The sequence below is a fragment of the Panthera onca genome, chromosome F1, assembly GCF_046562875.1.
Source record: "Panthera onca isolate mPanOnc1 chromosome F1, mPanOnc1 haplotype 2, whole genome shotgun sequence".
In the NCBI taxonomy this organism is placed as follows: domain Eukaryota; kingdom Metazoa; phylum Chordata; class Mammalia; order Carnivora; family Felidae; genus Panthera; species Panthera onca.
Window position 1 is genome coordinate 32,486,881 of NC_138355.1, and position 26,725 is coordinate 32,513,605.

The 26,725-nt window shown below is 44.0% G+C and overlaps 1 protein-coding gene and 1 pseudogene across 6 annotated transcripts in view; both read left to right on the top strand.

Annotated features, from left to right (window-relative positions):
• Positions 1–26,725, top strand: part of LOC144614886 (uncharacterized) — a 171,944-nt gene that overhangs the window by 119,985 nt on the left and 25,234 nt on the right. The window contains exons 1-2 of one of the 6 annotated variants that reach the window (XM_078440917.2): positions 2,372–3,474; positions 19,309–19,396. The exons of 4 other annotated variants lie outside the window; for them this stretch is intronic. In XM_078440917.2, coding sequence (XP_078297043.1) covers positions 3,433–3,474; positions 19,309–19,396 — 130 coding nt within the window. In that variant the 5' untranslated portion in view covers positions 2,372–3,432. Of the gene's footprint in view, positions 1–2,371; positions 3,475–19,308; positions 19,397–26,725 lie in introns of those variants that run through there. One more of the 6 variants, XM_078440916.2, reaches the window with a different exon arrangement.
• On the top strand, positions 22,354–26,675 carry LOC132685798 (charged multivesicular body protein 3 pseudogene; annotated as a pseudogene).

Consider the following 26,725-nt stretch of genomic DNA (forward strand, 5'->3'; position numbering starts at 1 on the left):
TCATAACGTAGCCAAATTAGCTTATTATTAGCCATTTACAACTAGAGAATAAACAGAACCAGTGATCACAATGGATTTGCACAAAGCTGCCGATCTTCACGGCAAGGCCCTTGCCAATAGCTTCCCTTTCTGTCCCTGGATTGTAAACATTAACGTTCATCACATTGGAGGAGCTGGACCTCTAGGGACTCCCGTGTCCTGGGTTTATTAATGATAATGAAGGACCCCAAATCAGTGATTTCTGCAGTTTAGCCACGGGGTCCCCAACCTCTGTAGGAGTTAGTAGACTGGAATAATTACAGACTAAATAGTGATGATAAGGAGGAAATGTAGTGTAGTTGGAGTTAGTGGGCTGAGAAAACCAACGTTTCCAGGATCAGGAGCATCTGTTTGCTGTTATAAAGGGGAAGGGTCGAAGTAAAGAGACCTTCCCCTGATCTGCATGAGTTCAGTAGCTGGAAAAGACTATGAAAAGTTATCATAAAGACAAGATGTAATAAATAGCAAGACTCTCAGCACCTTGCTCCCAGCAGTGGGAAGACGAAGTGTTGGCATGGGTTTTGAGGTGAAAATCTTGAACAGTCGCTGCTTTGCTATCGCAACCAACACTGGTGAGCCTGGAGGAGCCGTTGTGACTTTGCTTGGGAGCCTGGATTGACTTCCGACTCAAACATCAGAGAAAACGTCTCTCGCACAGAATTGAGAAGCTCACTGTCTTAAGGTGAGCCCGTCACAGCAGCAGCTCTTGGCAACTGCAACTCTTCTTTTCTCTCTGGGTGTCAGATAGCTCACCCTAAACCACCAGCAGCTTTCCATTAATGAGCTGAATTCCTCCGAGGCCCAGGTCAAGCGGCCTGCCCAAGGCCATGACGGAGGGCCCCTGTAGACTGCAGGCCCGGCAAGTATGGCTTCCTGCCAGACCATACCTCTCCCCTACAGTCTCCTTGAATCCCACTACGTGGATAGATACACCATCTGACACTGCCCCGCAGTGAATAAAGGGAAAGAGGAAACCAGCATTTCTTTCTGAGTTGAAAGCATATGGTGCTATCAAGGTGGGGAGGCGGGGAGAAGGAGGCTGGGGAAGATTCAAAAGTATGTTGGTTATACCTATAAGGGCAAGTGGCATAAGAGAGAAGAAAATGTTTTCTCACTCCTTGGGCAGTATCTAAACAGCCCTCAGTCCAGGAAAGGAGAATGCCTGTCTGAGTGAGGACCAGCTCTAAATTGACTGGGCACTTCTTAGTTCAAGGGTAGTTGCTTACCCAGGTGACAATTTTCAAGTGAATGTTTCTTTATCATAAGATTTGATGGCGAATTTAATTGGCCCTGGGGCCAGAGGATAGAGAAACAGTACAGCCCTGTGAAGAATCATTGCAGGAGATCTAAATAAAATTCAGAAAAACTCACACCTCAATCCCTTCTAAGATGGCCACCAGAAGGTAAGAGTAAATTGGCAATCCTTAAAATAAGACCCTGATAGACTCACCTGGCTTCTTACACCATTCTTTTACTCAGATGCTTCCTGCATTTTTCATGAGGGAAGTGTTATCAGTTTTTGCTTCTTTAGGGAACCTTTCTGAGGCAGTCTGGAAGAGGTAGGTTCTGCAGGAGGGTGGGGTGGGGGAGGACTCTCTGGCTGCCCCAGGCCCCACCCAGCCACCCTACAGGCTAAGAGTGGTACCTCCCAGCACACTGGAAACCCATTCATGGAGCCTGGATGTGTCGAGCCACACCCATGAGGCAGTGCTGCACTCCTCTACGCAGGTGCACGTGGTGGGAGGCTCTGTGAAAGGAGAGTGACCCTGCTTATACCTCTGGACGTCTGACTGCAAGCTCGTCCCCACATCTCCAGCTTCGGGGCTGCCTCCAAAGCTCCCAAGAAACTCATCACTGGAGTCTTCTAACTTCAGGGAAATTCAGTTACATACGGATTTCTTTGGGACTTGCCTGAGTAATTCCATGTGGTCATTATTGGGCATTACTGGGAATCAGGGGACATTACCAGGTATCATTGGATAATCTTTGTGATTGTCATGTGAATAGGTCAGGCCCACCCACACTTTAAGGCCATCTCTGGCCCTGAACAGAGGGAGGGCTGATCCGCTTCTGAAGATGGATGGCACAAAATAGAGCTTCCCAGAACCAGCCTTCGGTTCTGTCCTCTTGGGGTCCACCTGTTTTATGTTTGCTCGGATCTCTGATGTTTGCTCCCCGACTCTTTCAGATGGAAGTCTCTAGGGCATAGACTCTCAGCCAGAGATTTTTGTGTATGTGGTTTACTGGAAAGTAGTCTCAGAAACAACACCCTGTAAAGGACCAAAGGAAGCAAGATTGGGCGGGGACGGGGGGGGGGAGTGGAAATGTGATACAGTTATAACAGAGGCTTGGCCAACTTCACAGTGAGCTCTAGGACAGGTACGGCCTTGTAGAGTTGTTCTGAATTGAAGCAAGTGCGCCAGGCATTTTGTACTTCTGAGCTAGAGGGGTTCAGCAGAAGCCAGTTGCCATGGCAGCTCTTGGCAATAGACGGGGGCTGCTGGGGAAGGGATGTGTTTTCAGGGAGGTGGCTCCCTTCAGGTGAGGGAAATTCTCAGGAAGTCAGCTGTGAATTCTCAGGAGTCAACTCACGATTGCTGGGGGAATAAGTGTGTCGGTTCTTTGAGACAGACAGGTGGAGAGAGAGTGCGCGCACACGTGTGCATGTGCGTGTGTGTGTGTGTGTGTGTGTGTGTGTGTGTGTCTATGTGGCTGAGTGGCACACCCTGGCAAACACAGTAACCACCCCTGAGTGACTCAGATACATTTCATTTGTCTAGTAAATTTGCCCCATCTGGGAATAGCTCCTCCAGGATTATGGATGGCCTCTTTGAGAAAATTTACAAGATTAAGATTAATGGGACCAACTAGTTTCCACTATTATGGCTGCTCTTCAGGCCACAACTGACACTCATCATCTTCGTCCTCTGCTCCCGATTTCATACTCTCTCTTAACGTGGACACCTCTGCCCTCAGTTGGCACTAAGTCTGGGTTGCTTGCCTGATGGAATGACCAGATTCTCATGCCTGAGAGGTGCGAGGTCCCTGTCACCATGTCCTCCTCAGACCATGACTTGCTGGCCTTGTCCATTTGCCATCACAGTTAGGCAAGAGAGTACAAAAACGTGCTCCAGTGGATCAACTGTATGCCAGGCATATTTCTTTCTCCCCCCATTATAAGAGTCCTACCTCCTCCTCATGATCAAAGTCAATTATCCCTACCAGTATAGTGACTCCTTTTCTTGCCTGCTTGTCTCTAGGTACAAGGATCCTGAAGTGACCAGGTGGTACCTATAGCCTTAAGCCTTAAGGATATTTTTGCTGTGTCCTTAATAAAACATCGCCCCTCTGGGAACCAGGACCTCTAGACCCATAGAGCCTAAAGTTGTCGGGATGGAAAACTTGGATTTCTCAAGTGGGCCACCAGGAGTGATGGTAAGCGGGGCCATTCCTACTTCCATTTCCTGGTCCCCAGTCCAATGAACTCTCCCTATCAGGGCACAGCACCATATAACAGTTGTTGATTTAAGATGTAGATCCCATCCTGGAGGATGGTGTTCCATTCTTGCAGGTATCATCTTCAAGCAAACAACTTCCACTATGCCCTCAAAAAACCATTTCATTGCTTTATCAGGTCCACAGATTCTGTGTGTTGTGATATTTCATAGGACCACTGGATCCTTTGGTTTTATGCCCACTGCCACACCTCCTTTTCCATAAAATGGGTCCCTTAGAAGTGACATGAAGTGAAACATTAAGCAGGTAGTAAGTGACATAATAAGTGACATATGAAGTGGATGTTAGTAGACTAAACATTTGTAGTTAAGTTGGCCAAAGCCTTGCTTGCAAGCAATCTGTATGTTGGTTTCAGTCCAGAATTGCTACCCCATCCAGGGTGAAAGGAATCTATTTTGATCAATTTGCCACCAGGTGGCTGCTTGGTCTTCTTGAAGGATGATGCCATGTAAGGGGCTCAAAACTGGTCTTTATGAATGTTGAGTTGGACATTTGGCATTGACAAATAAGTTGCCTCTGGTGAGCGGGAGCCCATAGTTTAGGGTCTCTTCATGCCTCCAATTCCTGTCACAATGGCTGTCCCATTCATCACACCAGAATTAGAGTGACTAGTGATAGAGGTTGGCTGACATCAATTGGCCTAGTTGTTACATTTAGTTGATTATTTAGTTGGCTGTTTATTCCATCATGGTTACTCTCTGATGGACATTAACATACTATAAAAAGATTTTCATATTTCATGCCCACCTCTATAGATTCATAACATGTGTCTTTCTCAGATTTGGTCTCCAATCTTCTAAGCCTCTTCATTCTAGATCCCTGTCTTGCCAAGCCATTCACCACTACTCATGAGTCTTGGTATAGTCTAACTTCAGCTGACTTTTTTTTTCCATATACAGTTTATGATCACATATACCACCTAAAGCTTTGCATATTGGAAGGATTTCCTCCTTCTTGCTGAAGGCCACCGGTTAATGGAGGTGTAGTTCATCAGGAGTGCATTTTCAGCTTGCACTCACATTTTGAGCCATCCGTATATCAAGTTTGGCCTTTCCTCACCTCCCTCAGGTGCTCATAAGGTGCCTGCCACATGGTCATAGACGCGAACCAAGGGCAAAAGCATCAGCAGTGGCTGACACAGGTTTCTGGGCCCCTGATTTTGCCATTTGTACCTTCTGACTGTGCTTATGTCTGATCCTGGATGTCCTATTCCATCTTAACGATTGAAAGCTTTTGTTTCTGACCAGCCTTTCATGACTTGGTGGGTCTGATAAAGATCATCATGACGGGTAGTTCTGGCTAGTAGACCATGGCCACTCTGTGTCCTATGGTCAATGTTCCATCTCTACGAGGGTCCGGCAGCATGTGAGGAACTCTTTTTTAAATGTTTCGTTCTTCGCTATAGATGGCATACCCTCACTTCAGAAACTTAGGGTTCTATATTCTGATTCTTCTACTAGCGTTTGCCGTATACTCTGCATGCCATCTTTTTGGATCATCAGGTCCAACAGGCTGTATCGAATACGTGGCAGGCTGCCTGTACCACAGTCTGAACCTGCTGCACAGTCCTTTCTTTCTGCGCCCCACTCAAAGCTGTGTGAATTATGCTATGGATTTCTAATTTCTACATCAGCAAGTTTCAGCCACTCTGCTTGCCAAGTTTTGCTACATTTTAGATAACCCACCTCCCCTAAATTATTACTGATAAGCACCCCTATTCTCTCATCGGCTGGCCTCCTGCCATCTAACATGAATCTCTCCCCTTACTTCAAGGCCTTTGCTCGTTGTGTTTCACTTGTCATATTTACCCTTTCTTTAGCTTTGTCTAATCTCTCACCTTTCTACATAAAACCCTACCTTCCCTCTGAAGACTTCTTTGACTTTTTCCGGCAAGTCGTTCCACTCCTCTCTGCAATCCTGTGGTACCTAGAGGCATGCCAGTGCCCGTTGCCACTAACATACCTGTTGTTGAATAACTCTTGCCCTGTGCTTCATGTCCATTACCTGTTTTTACCCTAAAACTAAAATCTCCTTAAGGAATGCATCCAAATCTTCCTACAGTTTTTGTAGGCATGCAGCTAGTTCTTGGTAAATACTGCCTGTTGGAGCTATTCCCTCCTTATCCCTCAGCCTAAACCATCGGGGCTCGTAGTATGACCCAATGTATGCCCTGAGGGCTGAGGATATCCTAGAGTCCACACTTGTCTTCTCTATACCCAATCCAGAAAGATTCTATGCATTGATAAACTTGTCAACAATCATGCAAGCTCATGAATTGTTAGTTGTCCCCTCAAATTGCTTCAGTTTGGAAATTTTGCCTTCTTGCTTGGCACAATGGTCTGATCCTGCTGCCAGTGTGCTTCACTAAGGAAGATCGTCAGATCCTGCCTGGTTCTTAGCCTCTTTTGCCTCATGTCAAGTGTCGTAGACACCACTTACTAGGCACATCCCTCTCCCAAACTCCAGAACAAACCTGAAGTTTGAAAGATTTAAGAAACTACAGCTGTCCATTGTGTTTCAAATCCCCTAGACCTTGGGCTAGAAAGCTGAATAGTTGACCTTGTCCTTATTTCTGAGACAGGCTCCACATTTGCCCTGGAGCCAAGAGCCGGATCGTCTTGTATCCCCTGCCTCAGAAATGCAACCAATACTCCAGAATCTGTTTTATCGAGGGTTTACATCACCTTGCACACTTCCCTGATTCTGTCTGCTCCTCTGGGCCTCCTGGTGTTGACCACAACAGAATTTACCAGTAAAGCTTCCCTTTTTAAGTCATATGAAGTCTCTTGACATTAATCTTTTGCCTAAGTTTCAGCTAAGTCCGCAGTCTACCTGTTGGATTCAACTTCTTTCACGCCTATTGTAGAATATTTCTGGCCTTTGCCTACTGAAGAGAGAGGACAAGCAGGGAGAAGAGAAACCTGTGGCTGAACCCTGGGAGAGCAGCATAATGAACAGGCAGTGTGACAGGTGGTGTGACAAACCAGGAGTGGTTCAGACAGGGTCTAAACTCAAGCCAGGTGGCATGACAGGTGTCATAGTACAGGTGGAGGCAGAAGATAACCTAAAACGACATTGATGATGTTATGGAGGTGTGGAGAGTGCTAGTATAGGGTCAACTCCCAGCTCAGAGGAAAAACGGAAGCATGAACTCAGTTACACAGTCAAGGCTAGTATTGTAGAGAGTGCCTTAGTGAGCACTTAGATTCCCGGGACTCTTGTCAAGACTTCAGATACCTGATTCCCACTCTCTGAGAGGCTGAGATGCTGGAATAGTTTCTTCTGCGGTAAGGCAGTTCGGACAGACTTTGGAAAGAAACAACCCTAAACTCTCCATGGTTAAAATAACAAAGGTTGATTTCCTGCTTACCCTACCATTAAGAGGTGGTGGTGTAGGGTCAGAAGCAACTCTGTTTCACATAGACATCACTCAAGATCCCAGGCTGATGAGATGCCATCATTCCTGGTACTGACGTCTCATCTGGAGGCTCAGATTTGCCTCTGGGTTTGTTGCTGCCAAGTCTAGAGAGTTGTATATAAACTATTAAATGTTTTGGACTCTTCTGATCACATTTCATTGGCCTGAATGACTCACAAAGGCAACTTCAAAGGGTAAGGCTCTGTAATCTTCCTATACCTGGAAGGAGAGGAGAATGGGATGTTGGAACACTAGTGATGCCTACCAAATGGAGTCAGAATCAACTCATAAGCTGGACTTTGCTTGTGTCTATGTGCTTGGTGGGAGCTTAGGGGACACTTCATTGTTGTCTCATCCTGGGAAGAGTAGAATAGAGGAAAAGGACAGGTTAGCTGTTAAGAATCCTCCATAGAGAAAAATGTATTCTGAACTATAGCCATAGTTTGTAGTCTGGAACCAATTCACCTTTGGTTGGGCCTCTACTTCTGGGCATGTGTCTTCTCATTCACCACTCTTAATATAAAGCCAAACCCAGCCATCAAAATTGGCTATTATTTTCCATTGGAGACGTTTCTACAATGAACTTCCATGCTCTGTCTCCACTTATTGTCATTATGTAAATCACGTCACATTGAGCTAGTTGGCCTTGCCTAGGATTATGACCCATGGCTATAGAAAAGTCCCATAACTCATCTGGGAACTGAGCTATCTTCTTTGATTTTATTAACAACATTCCTTGACTGACTGACTCACTCATTATATCCTGGGGACTTATTGAAATAACTTCAGCTTTCGGGAAAAAAAAAGGAGTACAACTAATGAGATGTAATTCAACTTATTTTTTTAAAGAGATCTTTAAAAGCGTATCTATACACAGACTTGTGCAGACAGAGACATATATCCAAACTTGCTACCTTTCAGAACAAGGGAGTTGTACTTCACAGTTTAAGAACCACTCTGAAGAACCTCTATGCTGTCATAGAGTAGCAAGAGTCATTTCAATTGTAAAACCCATTGTGGAAATATCTCTGCCATAGATCCCTCAGCGGACACTCAAAAGAAGTGTTTTGTTCATAGGCAGAGCTTCAAGTGTCAGGACTGACAGTGTGGAAGGGTTTCAAAGAAGAGGCTAGGGGTGGGGGGGCGGGTCACAACTGCAGAAGATTCGAGTTGGCTCAGACCTGAGAGTCTCTCTGAGAAGCACTCTCCAGCACATTCCGGCAGGATCCATCCCAGGGCGATGCTCCCAAAGCCGTCATCACCTTCCAGGCTGGAAGCCACACTGCTAGGAATTCTTGCTGGACACAGCCATGCAAGGAGGGAAGATTCTTAGAAATTGCTTGTGGATGTTCATGCTGTGTTTATTTGATTTGAGAAGCATTCTCTTCTTAACCAGCAGTTGTGGGCTTTTCTTAGCTCCAGGTGAAGGGGTGACTTCCGTCTTTGATTCAGTGCTCCTAATTGGGCTGTCCGTTAGCGGAGGTGGTGAGAAAACAATGCTAATGAGGTCAGGGGTTCAGTGCCCACGTGGGTCAGTTAGCTTTCCTTTGTTCTTTGGCCAAAAGTCTGTACAGGCAATACCTCGTTTTCTTGAGCTTCACTTCATCACACCTCACAGGTAGCATGGGTTTTTGCTTTTGTTTTTGCTTTCACGAGTTGAAGGTTCAAGACTTCAGGGGAGGAAGTCACTGCAGATGTGGTGGAGAGAACAAGGGAAGTGGGATTGGAAGCAGAGCCTGTGAGCGAACTGCTGCCGTCTCAGGATAAAACTGGAACCGGCGAGGAGCTGTTTTCTCACGGATGAGCAAAGAAAGTGGTTTCTCGAGTTGGAATCCTCTCCTGGTGGAGACGCAGTGAAGGTTGTTGAAATGACAGCAAAGGATTTAGACTCTCATAAGAACTCAGTTGATAAAGCAGCGGCAGGGCTTGAGAGGACTGACTCTAGTTTTGAAAGGAATTCTGGGGGTAAAACGCTATTGAACAGCATCACATGCTGTGGAGAAATCGGTCGTGAAAGAAAGTCAATGGATGCAGCCAATGTCGTTGTTGTCTTATTTTAAGAAATGGCCATAGCCGTGCTGACCTTCAGCAACCACCGCTCTGATCAGTCGGCAGCCGTCAACATCGAAGCAAGACCCTCCCCCAGCAAAAAGATTAGGATTTGCAGAAGGCTCAGATTATGGTTACCTTTTATTAGCAATGAGTATTCTTTAAATTTTTAGTTTATTTTTGAGAGAGAGAGAGAGAGAGAGAGAACGCATGCCATCAACGGAGGGGCAGAGAGAGAGGGAGACAGAGGATCTGAAGCTGACAGCAGAGAGCCCAGTGTGGGGCTTGAACTCACAAACCATGAGATTTTGACCTGAGCCAAAGTCAGATGCTCAACCGACTGAGCCACCCAGGCACCTCAGCAATAAAGTATTTTTTAATTAAGGTGTATACATTTTTAAAGACACAATGCTATTGCGTACCTACTCGACTACAGTATAGTGTAAACATAACTTTTATATGCACTGGGAAACCAGAAAAGTCATTTGACTCGCTTTACTGTGATACTCCCTTTACTGAGGTGGTCTGGAACCAAACCCACAATATCTCCCAGGTTTGCCTGTAGTCTCTGTGTCCAGCTACTATGATGACAATAGAGATTGGGAGAGAGGAGGGGAATGTGGATCACTCTCTAATCTTAGACTCCCTGCAGTGAAGAACAACTCCAAGTTCATGTCCTTTTGCAGCAAAGTCACCTTCAGAGTTGGAGGACTGCCCATTAAGAAGCAGTAAGGAGAATAAAAGGTAAGAGTTCCATGGGGGTGTTAAGGAGCCTGTAGCTACAGGATCCATGCTTCCAGCTAGAGCATCAGCTCGGTCATTTATGTCAATGAGATAACAGCAGAAGGAGAGATCATTATTATTTACAGCCAATTTTTAATTTCTTATTAGCCAAAGTATCAAAACCTTCTCAACATTTGTGTACGGAATTAAAGTGGATTGCTTTGAGTATCATGTCTTTTTGTTTTCTGTCACTGGCCACTGGAGACTCAAATGAACGATGACATGCTCATAGATAGCTGGAAAGAGAAGCCCTGACCTCAGCCTTAGATCTGGCTTTGCAATCGCAATGCATGGTTCCCAATGCTGTGCACAGCTTTCTCAGAATTCCTCTATCTTCTGTAATGCTTTGTAGCAACATAAATCAGAGTAGGCAGTAACCAAGCATGGTGGAAAAACTATGGGCTTCTATGTTATCTTATGACTCCTTAGCTGTGTGTGTGTGTGTGTGTGTGTGTGTGCGCGCGCGCGCACGTGTGCACATGCATCTTTGGGAAAGCTAACTGATTGCTTTGAGCCTCAGTTTGCTTGCTTGTAAAATGGGCATATTAATGCTTACCTCATAGGGCTGTTGGAAGAATTGTATAATAGTCCAATGTGGTATTTGGCATATTGTAAGTATTTTCCTTGATGACTTGAGGTCTTATTATCAACATGCATGTATTTATTTTAGTCGTTTGGCAAATTTCCCCCAGTTTATTGCAAACCCAAATGTGTAGAGCATCCATTGCTAATCCTCATTAGCAAATGCTGCTGATTGCCTTCCTGTATCCCTCAGCCCACCTGGATTCACCAGCAGCTAAGATAGACAGTCAACCTCTTCCCTCCTTAGGGACCTGGGTCTTTCTTCTTCTTTGCCTGAGGGCCTTCAAAGCCTCTTGCAAAATCTAGAAGTCTAACAGTTTGTGCTCCCAGAGGCAACCTTAATCTGAACCGAATGAAAGATGCCTATAGTTGGAGTGTTTCTGAGACACATTCCATATGGTTTCCCAGAAGATTCTCAGCAGGACTGACCTGGAGTTGTCCACAGTGGAAACCCACTCATTAGTGCAGTCGCTGCCTTCTTCTTCTTCTTCTTCTTCTTCTTCTTCTTCTTCTTCTTCTTCTTCTTCTTCCTTCTTCTTCTTCTTCTTCTTCTTCTTCTTCTTCTTCTTCTTCTTCTTCTTCCTTCTTCTTCTTCTTCCTTCTTCTTCTTCTTCTTCTTTTCTCCTTTCTCTGCCTCACCTTCCCCATTTCTTCACTTGTGATTCCTGGATTCCCTTTGCAAATAAATTCCTAGCCCCCAGTTTCTTATCTCAGGGTTGTCTCTTTTTGGAGAACCCACACTAGAACACGTACCTCATAGGGTTTTTACTGTTAGTGTTTTAATTTATATGCGGTGTGCTTTATTTGGGGGGTGGGTGCAGTTCTAGGAGTTTTAACAATGTGTATGTCCATGTAAATACCACCACAATTAGGATCCAGAACACTTTCCTTACCCTAAAAATTCCCTCCCACTGCCTTTGTGAAGTGAAACCATCCCTCACCCCAACCCATGGCAACAATCCCTTAGAGTTTTCTTTTCTCAGAATGTCATGCCGTGTGTCCCCTTTTACAACTGGCTTCTTTCCTCGGCATAAGGCCTTTGGGATTCATCTGTGGTGCATGAGTCTCATTAGGTCATTCCTTTTCGTAGCCGAGTAGTATTCCCTTTTATGGATGCAAGACAGCTTATCAGCTCATTGTTGAAGGACATTTGGATTGTTCCCAGTTTTCTAAGATTATGAATAATGCTGCTCTAAATATTCACGTGGGCTTTTATGTCTCTAGGGTGAATACCCAGGAGTGGATTTGCTAAGTCTCATGGTAAATGTATGTTTCATTTTGTAAGAAACTGCAGAGTTTTTCCAGAGTGGGTGTACAATCTTGCATTCCCACCAGCAAACAGTTGCTCTATAATTCTGCAAGCCCTTGGTATAGTCCTTATTTTTATGATTTTAGCCATTCCAATGGAGATACAGTGGCATTTCTTTGTGTTTTTAATTTGCATTTCCCTAATGGCTATTGATGTTGAGCATTATTTTTTGTGTGTACTTATTTTGCCATAATATTTGTTCTTTGGTGAAGCAGCTGTTTAAATCTTCTGCTTACTTTTTGGGTGATTTACTTTCTTACTGTTGCGTTTTGAGAGTTCTTTATGTATTCTGGATACAAGTTCTTTATCACATATGTGATATTTTCTCCCAGTCTGCACCTTGTCTTTTCATTATCTCAGTCATAGGATTGTTATAAGGACTAATGAGTTTATACATGAAGTTCTTTGAAGATGAAATAAACATGCTACCTACATGTCAATTTGGGCATGTAATATGGAGAAGTTTTGACTTGGCATTCAGACACACCTGGGTTTGAATCCGGGCTCAGTCACCCAGTAACTGCTTCGCCGTGAACTGTCTTGTTAGTCTCCTCATCTGTCAACGGTAGATAACAATAGTACTTTACCATGTAGTAGGGTTGCTCTGAGGACTGAATGAAATAATATATGCCAAGGGCTTAGCCCCGGGCCAGGATACTATGAATGTCCAATAGTTGAGAAGTTTCTATTCGTAGCACAGTATTCTTTTTCATCTCCTAGCCTTCGCATAAGCTCTTTTCCTAGCTAAGATGACTCCTATTAAGGGGGCTTGGCTTGACGTGCCCAGTTTGGGCCAGGCACCCCTTCCTGGTGCTCCCATCACCCTTGAACCACCTTCCCTCACTGTGTTTTAAGCACAGTGAGATGTGATCCACTCGAGGGGCCAGGCTAATGCCTTTATCGTTGAAAAGAATTCTAGGTCGTGTTCGATGAATGACTGAATAAATAAGTGAACAAATTTATCTCATGCTTTGTCTGGGAGTTCCCATTAGCCACCCCTCTGAGCATTGCCAAGTTCAGTCCCTTTAAGACAGCCCTAAACCCCCCATGCGGATGTCTATGACTTCCACCAGGATGCTGCTTGCACTCAGCCAGATACCGAGTCTTTGACTAGTTGGATGCCGAATGGAGAAACTTGAATGCTCTGCATCTATTTACTTTTACCACATGCCATAAAAATTAAAAATACATTGTACCACAAGTGCAGTATTTAGTGTTTCACTTTAATTACATTCAAGCGTGTTGCTAAATAGTCTTGAGAAAACCTTAATGACCAGCTGTTCTACCCTTTTCCCATATGTCAGAAATGGTTTCTGAAATCACATTCTGGGACAGTAAGGTTGTATAATTAGACAGTGTATAGTTAACACTTCTAGATTTTCCCCTTAAACTGTGGACCCTTTATGCTAACATATTGCATGATTCTGCTGGTTTGGCGCAATACAATTAAGTGACGTGCCAGGCAGCAGCCGAGCTATGCAAACTCCATCAGACTTGTTATCACTGCACCATTATTTCCTCATATCTCTTTCATCGTCAGGATGGCATGCTTTTGTGTGTGTGTGTGTGCTATGCAATATTCAGCATGTTTGGCTGACAAATAAACTTAGTGAAGAGGGCTGTAAATTTTTAATATTCCTTTCATAATGCCATTTATCTTACTAGAATTAGATGTAAGAGTGGCTTTTGCATCCTTTCGAACAAAGAGCTATCACTCAAATGCATAGCAACCATTTAAGGAAACAAGACGAAACTAAACTTCCCCAAGGTCGTAATAGAAGCCAGTATTTTACTCTGCTTCTGGTGGGGGAACTGGGGATTCTTTCTACCCCCAGACTGGATTTGGGAGCTAGAAGAAGTTGAATTTAGACGATTGGTTATTGTGAACATAAGTCATTACTTACTTGCAGTTGCTTGACTCTGAGCTTAATGAGTTGTTTTGAAACCATAGTAATATTTTATTTGATTAAATTCAGCTAATTCTTTGATTTTTTTTTTTTTTTTGAGTTTAGACGGGAGACTGAAATAGAAATACGAAATAAGGTAATGGAAACATTCTACCAACGAATAATATTCTTTGGCTCTCCTTCTTCTTCTCCCCTCAAGAAAATGTACTTGACATTGTCCTAAATCACAAATCAAAAGGTAACTCTGATTTCTGATTGGGAATTGCCCAGATAAATACATTAAGGCCAAGTCACAGCTGAAGCTTTCTTCGGTCCTAAAGCATCACATTCATTTTTTAAAAAAGGCTAAGAGACATCTTTGGTGTTCGAAGACCAATTTCCAACATTTTTTTCTTCTAAGCTTGAATTTCCAATGACTTATTTAGATGTAGGCACTGACAGCTGTAATCATGTTTTAAATCTTGCTTTGTATCCTTAGTTATAATGTTGTTCAATTAATATTCAGAATAATGGAAGTGATGTGCCGTTTTGAAAAAGACTTGAATACAGTCCAATGCTTTGGGAAACTGACTCTCGAGAGGATTAATCAGCATTTAAAACTTGCATTAATAAAAATCTGATCTTCCCCCATGCGGCACGCATAATACTTTCCTTTTTTAAACATTTAGTTTAATAATATGGCAGCCTTTGTCATGATTTTTAAAGGGATTTTAAAATTGAGCTCCTTCAGATCAATTCTGCCTTGACCCTTGTACATAATTGGACACTTGCAATTTAAAAATATAAGGATGTTCTTTTGCATGGTACCCTAAGCTATATTTCCATTATTGAACATAAGGGCAATAGTGGACTACAACTTGGTACTTAACATTTCCTTTCTTCCCCCTCTCTTTATATCCAGAGAGTTTTCAATCTTTCTTCAAAGCTCAATTATCTAAACCCAGTCCTCGAGAGGAAAAGAGCAAAAAACTACCTTTAAATAATGAAAAATGAGCATTAGCAGTAAGACCGTTTGCTGGAAATGGCATGATGTCAAACAATATTGATAATTTGTGGTCTCGTTTTATTTGTTTTTAAATAAGCATAAGTAACACTGAGTTACTGACATGGAAACAAGAATTCGGATTCTAAATTCAAAATAAAATGACACGATGGAGAATGGACGGAGACACAGTGGACTAGAGGCTCTGTTTGGCTTCTAGCTAAATGGGGATGAAATCAATTTTAGAAACAGGGAAGAAAGATGATTGTGAAAGCAGAATAGAAAAAAAAAATGCTGTTTTATCCTAGTCGGGTAATTGGTTGCTTTATGACCAGAAATAAAGTCAAGAGAGCACGCGCTTCTGCTCGTTCTTGCTCTTAGACCAGCGGCTTGCTCTCTGGCCCGGGGCCAGCTGCCTTTCCTCCGCCGAGACCCTGTCTGACGCTGCTGACCATCGGGACAGAGAAAGGTCTCCTTCACGGTGCCAAAGGTGGCCTGGAAGGATTTTATTCTTCCCCTTGCATGGTTTTAGAAAAAAATCTCTTAGCTTCTATGATGAAGCAGTAGATACCGCGGAGCAAATTCTTATCACTGCTGGGCCTTATTAGGATTTTATAGCAGGCACGGCAAATGGTCAATAAATGCTTATTGAAAGAGTCTCTTTAAAAACCCTCATTAAGTGCCTGCCCACCTGCGGTGGCCGAACTAGCTTCCTGCTCAGGAGACTTGGGCTCACCTGGCCACCTTTCCAACAGAGGGGGCGCTGTTTCTCCTTGTAGTGCCAGGACTGCTCTGAGATGGGGGGTCATGCAAAGAAGGCAACTGAGGCCTTCGGAAAGGCCAGGGTCACTGCCCCCTGAAGGAGCAGGAGGAACGGTGGGGAAGTGCATGGGATGTTGGGACAGATAGTAAGAGAATGAAAGCATTTATTTAAGATACGACTGGACAGTGAAGTGTTTTCACCATATATATGCCTAAGGGCACGTTACATTAACGAAGATGTTAAAGACACGAGGGTCAAAAACCAGTGACGCTTGATGGAAGCATTGGTGGCCCATGCACTTTTATCCACAGAACCAAGGACATTTGTGGAGGTGACTGAGAGCTGGTTTGAATGGAGAGGGAGGACCACTGACTGCTTCTTTCTTTTTCTTTTTTTTTTTTATTTAAAAAAATTTTTTTAATCTTTATTTATTTTTGAGAGAGAGACAGTGTGAGCAGGGGAGGAGCAAAGAGAGAGGGAGACTCAGAATCTGAAGCAGGCTTCAGGCCCCAAGCCATCAGCACAGAGCCTGACACGGGGCTCGAGCCCACGAACCATGAGGTCGTGACCTGAGTCGAAGTCGGACACTCAACCGACTGAGCCACCCAGGCGCCCCCTGTCTTTCTAATAGGAAAGTCTCTTTCTCAGACTATTGAAAGGATTTTTGTTTGCTGCTCTGTTTGTTTTTATTGCTCTGCAACATTTTTTCTGCCACGTGTGGCTGTCAGGGAGGTGGGTGACAAATCTGGGCCCTGGGCCCAAGTGGGTACCCTGCCCTCTTCTAGAGGGAATGGGGCAATGAACGCCTGCTTCCTGAATACGCTTTTTTCCCCAGGATCCTGGCATTTGGGGGATTTGTTTAGCTTCTGGGTGGTGGTGGGGGGGGGGGGGGCGGAGGAGGTGCTGGTGGGGGTGGAGATTTTACCACCCTGTTTTGTGGTCAGATTAGGAACATTTTGACAGGCTCAAGGCTCCCTCTGCTCTTGGCCCAGGATAATCTTTCTAAAATTCAGATGAGATTAGGTCAGTTCCTTGATTTCAAATGTTAACGGCTTCCCTTAGCCTATTAAAGGAAATCTCAAAGCTTTAGCATTACCAGCAAAGCCTTCCCTATTTGACCCCAGGACTCCCATCAGGCTGTGTCTTTTCTTTTTCCTCCACTATCCCCAGACACCTGGCACTCGGGTCTGAGTAGCCTAGACATCTCTCCTTAAACAGAAATGCTTTTCCTGACTCAGTGCCCTTGCTCAAATAACACCCTCCTTTTTGCGTTTGGTCTGCCTGGAGAGCTCCTACTCATCCTTAGGTGCCCAGATCAAATGCTGCCTCCTCTCTGTGGCTCTTCCTGGATTTCCCTGGTGCTCTCTCCTGCTTCTGCCTCCTTCACCCTATCCCCACTCAAGGGGAATTAGTCCTCCTAGATCTGTGTTCCCTCGACTACAGCATTTATCATTTGTGCTATAGGGACTTTTTGTTGTTTTTCCCACAAAACTGTGTATTATGCAAGAGTTGGAATGCTAGCTCCAAAGTTGTTATTTCATAAATATTTGTTGAAGTGAATTTGCCCTTCAATAAGCACTGAGTGTATTTCAAAATGTTAGAACTAAAAGAACATAGTTTATAGTTAAAAGGTTGTTTCCCTTAAGTCCATCAAGTATAATAGTATATAAATTAAGAGCTTAGACCTACCTTAGAATTTAAAAGCTGTCTTCCGAGGGATATCTATTTCTTTTCTACGCCAGACCCTAAGATGCAGTGATACATCTAATAATCACAGAAATATCTTTTTTTTTTTCCTGATTTCAGAAAAACTTAGAATGCAGGTCGATTAATTTCTTGGTTTAGACTCTATATCTAGTAGAACTCCCTACCTCCAATAAGATTGGCACTTGAATATGGATCTCTGAAAAGCATTTGATCAGATTCAATGTAAGCATTTGTCGCTTGCAACGCAGTGGGAGATGGGACTCAAGGAAGTTTTCTGCCCGGTGATGCGGCTGGGAAAAGCGGTGTTCCTTCAGGTCACATCTGCGGTGGAGTCAGTCGGTCACACAACCTCCAAAGTCACAGTATTTTCTAGGCAAGCCAATCTCAAGCCTAGTTGCCTATGGGGAATCATCTAGAAGAGGACGTGGAAAACTACAGCCCACAAGCTAAATCCAGCGCGCTGCCTGTTTTTGTAACAATAAAGTTCTTTTGGAACACAGCCACACCCTCTTATTCTCTTGTTGCCTATGGCTGTTTTCATGCTACAATGGTGGGGTGAATAGTTGCAACAAAAATTGTACAACCCACAAAACTGAAAATATTTACCATGTGGCTTAAAAAAAATTTTTTTTTTAACGTTTTATTTTATTACTGAGAGACAGAGAGAGACCGTGAGCATGGGAGGGGCAGAGAGAGAGGGAGACACAGAATCTGAAGCAGGCTCCAGGCTCCCAGCTGTCAGGTGGGGCTTGAACCCACAAACCGTGAGATCATGACCTGAGCCAAAGTCGGAAGCTTAACCGACTGAGCCACCCAAGCGCCCCTACTATGTGGCTCTTTACAAACAAACAAACAAACAAACAAACAAACCATTTGCTGACCCTTGGTCCATAAGTTTCATGTTGGTTTTGTTTTTTAAATAATATAGATGTCTGAGCCCTGACTTAGATGGATTGGTAAGTGAAGGGATATATCCTGGCCATTAGTATCTTTAAGAAGCTCCATCCACATGTGAGTCTGATTACAGACCCTTCATTTTTATTTTTCAAGAAGTTATCCATAAATCATGCTAAGCAAATTCTCACAGCACGAGGAATCTCTCTGTAAGGCAAGCCCCAGATTTTACTTATCTTTGCATCTGTAATACCCAACACAATTCCCACCATAATCTGATGCGATTAATGCTCTCGCTAAGTGAATGGGTGAAGGGTAAGGTGAGCAGTCTTAGATCACAGATGCAACTGGAACTCCCTGAAAATCACAATCAATTGCAGGTACCCTCTCAGGCCCTGGACATGTGCCCAGTTCCTTTCTAGTGAGATCTCTTTCTTTCTTCCAACTCCAAACTAACCTAGAAAGACACAAATGCTACTGATTCTCTGAGGATCTGATACCTAAAAAAAATTTCCAAGAGGGTCAAATGATGCGTGCTTTGGGCTGCATAAACATGGTCATCTTCTCATTGCTTGGGACATTCAGGGGGGAAAAAAATCAACTCATCATGAGAAATGGGGCAGATGGTATATTTGGCATCAGCAGCCTGCATAGATCAGAGATGCATTTATTTACATGACTTTGTTTGCATTGCGACCATTTATCTGGGCCCTTGCTCACATTTAACCTTTTGGAGGGTCAGGAAGGAGTGAGCCACTCTGCCCTTGGGATTGGACGGAGCAAACCCCTTATACAGATGATGTTTGCATTTCCTCCTACCTGCAAAACACTCATTTCTTACAGCATCAGAAAACATTTGGTTATGTTATCTCGTGGGTCCAGGAGGAGTGTGGAGGGTGCCAAATTTAAGAGCCATTGCCAAAGGCCATGGTTCACATTATGTACACAGCACGCCAGTAGAACTGGCTCTAACTAGTTGTAGATTCAAGCTCTGGCCTCAGAGGCAAAGGATCCCTGTTAGTCATTTCCAACTGGGATCATGCCCTTTGCCTTTGGTTATGAGATAGCTTTGTGTCTGTGCACAAACCATGGCCTGCATGCGCAGCTGATTGACCACTGTGACTGACCTCTTCCGGGCTGGGACGGTGAGCCCCCAAAGTAGTGCCAAAATGGCCTCAGACCCCCGGGGTGACTTGGAGAATGCTCCCAAATGGCATGGGGCCTTAGAAAGGGCCTGGGAAACTTGGTTTGGTTCTAGACCTGGGAATGCCACGTGCTGGGCCTAGTCACTGGAGCTCTCATCTGCAAAATGGGGACAAGTTACTGTCTCTGAGCTTTGTTTTCCTCATCCTTCAACAGGGATGGTCAAAGCTGTTCGTGACAGCCCAGCTAATCTGCAGAAAACAGTGGGCACGGCAACTGGAGCCAAGTAAACGCTCGATGAAAGGTTTGGTTTTTTGTATTACTATTATCGTGGCCATTATTATTGATATAGGTGGCTTGCTCAATGCTCATTGTGGTCGTGAGAATGGAGTAGCTGCTGTTGATGTGCTCTGTGAACATGCAGGACTTGGCAGATGTGAGAAACAGAGATGTCAGAGGGAAGGAAGGCGGAGTGCTTCTAAAGCCTACCTGTCAAAGCACATTTCGCCGTGGCTTCTGGGCCAAGAGTCCCGAATATTTTTTTTAAGTTTTTATTTCACTTCCAGTTAATTAACATACAGGGTTCTGTTAGTTTCAGGAGTACAATTTAGTGATTTGACACTCCCGTACATCACCCAGTGCTCATCACGACAAGAGTCCTCCTTAATCCCCTTCCCCTATTTCACCCATCTCCCCACCTACCTCCCTTCTGGTCACCCTCAGTTTGGTTTCTATGGTTAAGAGTCTGTTTCTTGGTTTGGCTGTCTGTCTGTCTCTCTTTTTCGCTTTGCTCCTTTGTTTTGTTCCTTAAATTCCACATATGAGTGAAATCACATGCTATGTGTCTTTCTCTGGCTGACTTATTTCGCTTCGCACAATATTCTCTTGAGTTCCATCCATGTCTTTGCAAGTGGCCCAATAGTTTTGAAATAAGAAACTACTGTTTATTTTTCTAAACTCTTGAGAGACCAGTGGGCCATCCATGGGTAAGCGGTTGTTGTGGGGTCCTGTGTATCAGCGAGGAGGCAGCTGATGTGCTGGTGGGAATGTTCCCGAGCAGAACCAGAGTGGGGCCCATGGCTGCAAGGGTTGCACTTGCTGCTGTGTGTGAGGCAGTCACAGAGAGACACGAGAGGTGCTGTGGCAGAGAAGGCAAGCACGTGGGCCATCCACCTGGAAGAGCATCGGGACAGAGAAGCAATTCCCTGGTGTTTTAAAAATGTGTTACTTCACTTTGCCCATGAACCCAGGGGTCCCACTCAGCAGGCCTCTTGGTGCTTCCCTCCTGTGCCTAGACCCATGCAAAAGGGGCCGTGCTTTGAGGAAGCTGAGTAGAGTGATCTCTCTCTTGGTTGAAACACGAAAAGACAGAAGAAATCAAGGCTGCCCTTGAAGATGATGGGAAGATGCGGGTTAGGGTCCGTTATTTCGTATAAGCGCATCGCAATGGTGCTTCGTGAGGAAAAGATCATTGCCCAGTGTGGTCTACCGGTTTTTCATGAGAAGTCTTCAGTGCAACTGGAAGAAATCCCAGATGCTCAGAATGACAGCCGCTGGTCGTGACCGTGGTGTCTCAGAAGCTCTGGCGCCACACGCCTCATGGTTGGGATGCCCCCAGGTGCCCCACAAGGCCTTGTTCGCACCGCTCGGAAACACCTGGGTCAAGCAATTCAGGAAGTCAGGTCAGTCAACAACAACCAGCTTGTTCCCACACATCTTACCTGCCGAGTGAAGTTCCAGGCAGATAATAGGTATTCAGTAACAACTTAAGATTAACAACTTATTGGGGTGCCTGGGTGGCTCAGTCGGTTAAGCGTCCGACTTTGGCTCAGGTCGTGATCTCACGGTCTGTGAGTTCAAGCCCCGCGTCGGGCTCTGTGCTGACTGCTCAGAACCTGGAGCCTGCTTCGGATTCTGTGTCTCCCTCTCTCTCTGACCCTCCCCCCGTTCATGCTCTGTCTCTCTCTGTCTCAAAAATAAACGTTAAAAAAAAAGATTAACAACTTATGATTAGTAGTAACATTATTAGTTATTTTTATTAGTTATCAGCTATGTTTTATTAGTTGTTATTAGTAGTAACAACTTATTATTAGGAATAATATATACTCTTGGTCAAAGCTTACTAGATTCCAGCCACTTTCATAACTACTTTAACATGCGTTGCTTAATATGATCCTCACAAGGGCCTGATGCGATAGTTAGCATCATCACAATCTTTAGGGGTGAACACATGTCGCCTCTGAGAACTTAACCTGGTCAAGGGCATACAGTTAAGTCGTAGAGCTGGGATTCCACCCAGGCCGACCGACTCTGAGCCCAGTAAACCATACGCAGGCCCCATAGACTTGATTTAGAAGTGATGTGCAGCTTTCAAAAGAAACAAAATGTTGAAATTAGGGGGGGTGTCTGCTTAAGGCGTTTCTTTGACTGCATTTTAATTTTTGACTCAACAGATTTTTTAGGGATCCAAGTTTGGTAATAACTTAGTAAAAATTATGCAAAACAAGTATTACAGCACATAGAGCAAGTGCTCAGTGATTGGTGTGATGGCATGGAAGGAAGGAAGGATGGAGGGGAGGAAGGAGGGAAGGAGAGAGGGAAGGAGGGAAGGGAGGGAAAGAGGGAGGGGAAGGAGGGAGTGAAGGAAGGAAGGAATGAGAGAAAGGAGGAAAGAGGGAAGGAGGGAAGGGAGGGAAGGAGGGAGGGGAAGGAGGGAGTGAAGGAAGGAAGGAATGAGGGAAAGGGGGAAAGAGGGAAGGAGGGAAGGGAGGGAAGGAGGGAGGGGAAGGAGGGCGTGAAGGAAGGAGGGAAGGAAGGAAGGAAGGAGGGAGAGAGAAGGGAAGGAAGAAGGAAAGATAGACTAATTTGATGGTAAAAATAGAAATTGTGTGTGTCATTGTAAGTTCTCATATTTTCTTTCTTTCCACTTTCTGCTTCTTTATAATGCACTCTCCTCAGAGAAGTGGCTAAGAGGGACCCAGCACCGAGCATAGTTTTATGTCCTCCAATGTCAGGGTGGGGTGGCACAGAATTACAGCAAAGAGGGAATGACGCCCCCGTTCACCCTGTGTGCAACTCTACCCGCGGGACTGAAGGGAAAGCTCAAATCGGCAGTTCCCTTAAGCCTGGGAGAAGGAGCGAATGACAGCCAGGCTCTCTCATCAGCCAGTTACATCTTGGGGGTGTGTGTGGAGGGGGGGTGTTCGGATTTTCTCAGCTCTCTGCTGCCCTCTGCCCTGGCAGTCAGGGCGCCTGGAGAAGATGGGGAGTTTGCAGTCCTCCAGGGGCACCGCCTGTATCCACACCAGCCACCACCACTCTGCGGTAGCAATGGATGTGGAAGACCACACCGAGGTAGAGAACTCCTCAACCCGAGCCGATTCCAGCAGCACCTGCAGGGCAGACCACAGAGGGAGGCGAGGCGGCCACTGTGCCAGAGGAAGCTGGTGGTGGGTGTATCACACAGAGCCGAGAGGCCAAGGAGAGGTGATTTGGGGGGCAGCGGGGTGGGGGTGGGGGTTAGCCTGCTCTTGGATAGCACTTTGCAGAGGGACTGGACGGAAAGTCATGTTAAGTCCTCGTCCCCAATGTGACTGTATTTAGAGTAAGGAAGTAATTAAGGTTAAAAAGGGTCACAAGGGTGGTATCCCGCTCTCATAGGGTTAGTGTCCTAATGAGAAGAGGTACCAGAAAGCTCTTTCTCCTTCTCCATCATGTGAAAACACAGCAGAAAGGCTGCTCTCTGTAGGCCAGAGAGAGGTCTTAGCAGAAACAGCATCAGCTGGCACCTTGATCTTCGGCTGCCCAGAACTCTAAGAAAGTAGATTCCTGTGTGTAAGCATGGTCTGTGGTATTTTGAGCCTGAGCAGACTAAGAAAGGAGAAAAATGAAATGCTTTAAATTATCTGCAAGCCCAATCTCTTGTAAGGTGTGCTCAGAGAAGATTGTAAAGTGAAAGGCTGTTCGTGAAACTTTGGCTTTCTTTACAGGGCTGAGGAGTTATCCCCAAACGGTCCAATTGAGCCCCAAGGTTTGCATATCTGGGAGGCCAACATTTATTTGGAAAAGTCTGGATGCATTTTGGAAATGAAAAGGGCTGTATGGAAAGCAGCACTATTAAAGCAGAGAGTAAATAAAAGAGGAGGGAAGCAATCTCCCCCCCCTCCCCCCTCCCCCGCTGCCAAAAAAAATGCTACAGAGAGAAATGCTTAGGCCAACTTTACTACTGAGTATTTCCTTTAAAAAAAATTCATGTCTCCTAAAACCAACTCCAAATGGGACCATATAAACCCAAACACTAGAGCCAGGGGAATTTTCCAGTGAGGGAGAACATTTTGATAACATTAGCAATTTAGTTTTCTCATAAGGAAATAAAAAGGAAATTAATTCAATGATTTGTTACGAATAGTTACAAAAATGTACAGTTTCAGAGATTAGTGGGGAATATGGTTAGTGCTGGAGGCAGCAATTCTCTGTTCTGCTAGAGGAGATGAATTCTAGTATTTTACTTGTGTGTCAGGTGGATGAGAGGAACAAGTGGCCCCAGGGTCCCGTCCCCTTGTCCTGGAAAAGGTGCAGACGTATAGGGAATATATCTCCAGCTTTCTCGTCCTATTGAATTTCTCTTTTTTTTCCCCTTAATATTTGCTTGAAATTTTTCCGTCTTTATTGAGATATAATTAACACATAATATTGTGTTCTTTTAAGGTGTACAGCACAATGATTTGATGCATTTATATATTGCAGTATGATTACAACAGTAAGGTTAGTTAACGCATCCATGACCTCACATGGTTACTTCTGTGTGTGTGTGTGTGTGCACAAGTGGGTGTGTTGAGAACTTTTAGGATCTACTCTCTTAGCAACTTTCAGTTATATAGTACAATATTGTTAACTGTTGTCACCATGCTGTACATTAGATCCCAGATATTATTCATCTCAAAGCTAAAGGTTTGTGCCCTTGGACCACATTCACCCATTCCCCCCAGCCCCACCCTGTCCTTAGCAACTGCCAATCTACTGTTTCTGTGAGTTCAGTTTTTGTTTTTGTTTTTTTTTTTTGGATTCTGCATATAAGTGAGGTCATACAGTACTTGTCTTTCTCTGACTTATTTCACTTAGCATAATGCCCTCAAGGTTCATCCATGTTGTTGCAAATGACAAGATTTCCTTCTTTTTCATGGCTGAATAATCGTCCATTACATGAATGGAATAAATATAGATATCTCACATTTTCTTTACCCATTCACATGTTGATAGATACATCAGTTGTTTTGATGGCTTGACCTTGGCTATGCTTTATTTATTCATTCATTTATTTATTTATTTTTTAAGTAGGCTCCACTCCTAGTGTGGAGCCCAACATGGGGCTTGACCTCAAGACCTTGAGATGAAGACCTGAGCTGAGATCAAGAGTCAGACCCTTAACCGACTGAACTACTCAGGCACCCCATTGACCTTGGCTATCGTAAGTAATGCTAAAATGAACACAGGGCACAGATATCTCTTCAAGATAATGATTTCATTTCCTTCTCATAGATACCCAAAAGCAGAATTGATGAATCGTATGGTAGTTTATTTCAGTTTTTCTTTTGAGGAAACTCTGTACTGTTTTCCATAATGGCTGTACCAATTTATATTTCCACAACAGTGTGCATGTTTCCTTTCCTTTATATCCTGGCCAGAACTTGTTATTTGTTGTCTTTTTGATAACAGCCATCCTAACACATGTGAGGTGGTGGTTCCTTGTGGTTTCGGTTCGCATTTTCCTGGTGATTCGTGATGTGATGGATGCGATAGACCTTTCCATGGACCTGTTGGCCATTTGTATATCTTCCTTGGGAAAATATCTATCCAGGCCTTTTGCGCATATTTAATTGGCTTATTTGGGTTTTGTTTATTTGTTTGATTTTACTATTGAGTTTGACTTCCTTAGATATTTTGGACATTAATCCCTTACCAGATATATGGTTTGCATATATTTTCTCCCATTCCATAGATTGCCTTTTCATTTTCTTGATTATTTCTTTTGCGGTGTCAAAGCTTTTTGGTTGGATGTAGTACCACTCATGTTTGCTTTTGTTGCCTGTGTTTTTGAAGTCAACCCCCCAAAATAATTGCTAGGGCCAATGTCAAAGAGCTTACTCTCCTATATTTTCTTCTGGAAATTTTACAAGTTTCAGGCCTTGCATTTCAATCTTAATCCATTTCGAGTTACTTTTTGTAAATAGTGCAAGATAGGGGTCTAGTTCATTCTTTTCCATGTGAATATCTAGTTTTACTGACACCATTTATTGAAGAGACTGTCTTTTCTCCATTGAGTGGCTTTGGCTCCGTTGTCCAATACTAGTTGATCATTTATGCATGGGTTTATTTCTGAGTTCTCAATTCTGTTCCAGGGGCCTCTGTATCTGTTTTTATGCCTACTGTCTTGATTACTCTAGCTTTGTAATATCATTTGGAATCAGGAAGTGTGATATAGTCAGCTTAGTTCTTTCTCAAGATTGCTTTGGTTATTTAGGGTTTTTCATGTTTCCATGTGAATTCTATGACTTGTTTTTCTATTTCTGTAAAGGATGCCATTCAAATCTTGACAGGGGTTGCATGGAATCTGTCAATCACTGTGACTAGTATGAGCATTTTAACTGTTCCTTCTTCTAATCCATGAACACAATATCTTTCCACTTAGCTGTGTTTTCTTTAGTTTCTTTCATCAATGTTTTATAGTTTGAAAGTACACAGATTTTCCACTTCCTTGGTTAAATTTATCCCTGAGAATTTTATTCTTTTTGATGCCATTCTAAATGCTGGGGTGAAGAGAGACCCATTTCATTTTCAAATAGTTCCTTGTACGTATATAGAAATGCAACTGATTTTTGCATGCCGATTGATTTTTGTTGATTAGAAAAGGAATTGAGAGCTACTGAAAGGCAGATAGGAGATATCCAAAGAGAAAAAGGAAGAGTGAAACCATCTGTGAAAGATACTGCCAAGAAGGGCCAGAATATCTGTGTGGTTCTGACTAATGAGATGACAGGTCAAGGAAGGCTATGAACAAGCTTTACACATTCAAAGCTCTCATGAACTCTGTGCTCATGGAAATGAAGAATGAGCTGGTGGTTTGAAAGTGGCTGGTTCCCTAAAAAAGAACACAGAATTGATAAAGACCATTTAGAATCTTGTGACGATTTCACCAGTCCGGGGTGCCATACAGGAATTGTCCAAAGAGATTATGAAGGCCAGGATCATGGAAGAGGTGTTAGAGGACACTTTTGAGAGCCCGGATGATCTGGAAACAACGGAAGAAGCAACAGAAGTGGAGTTGATAAAGTTTTGTTTGAAGCAGAGCCTTTGGCAAAGCACCTAGAAATGTGACTGATATACTTCCTGAGACCAAACCTCCAGGACGAACAGCCACCTCAGAAGACAAGGAGTAGGAAGAAGCCTTAGAGCCATTGCAGCCCAGGCTGGTGACGCTTCACAGTGTGGGGCTGCCTTGCGGGGCCATCGCTCTCTTCACGGTTCACATACACTCCTCTGAAACAGCCATCTTTTTATGTGTCTCTTGCATGACACCTCTGTGACGAGGCATTGCATTCTGGAGGAGGTCCTTCGCTAATATCTCTTCATTCTC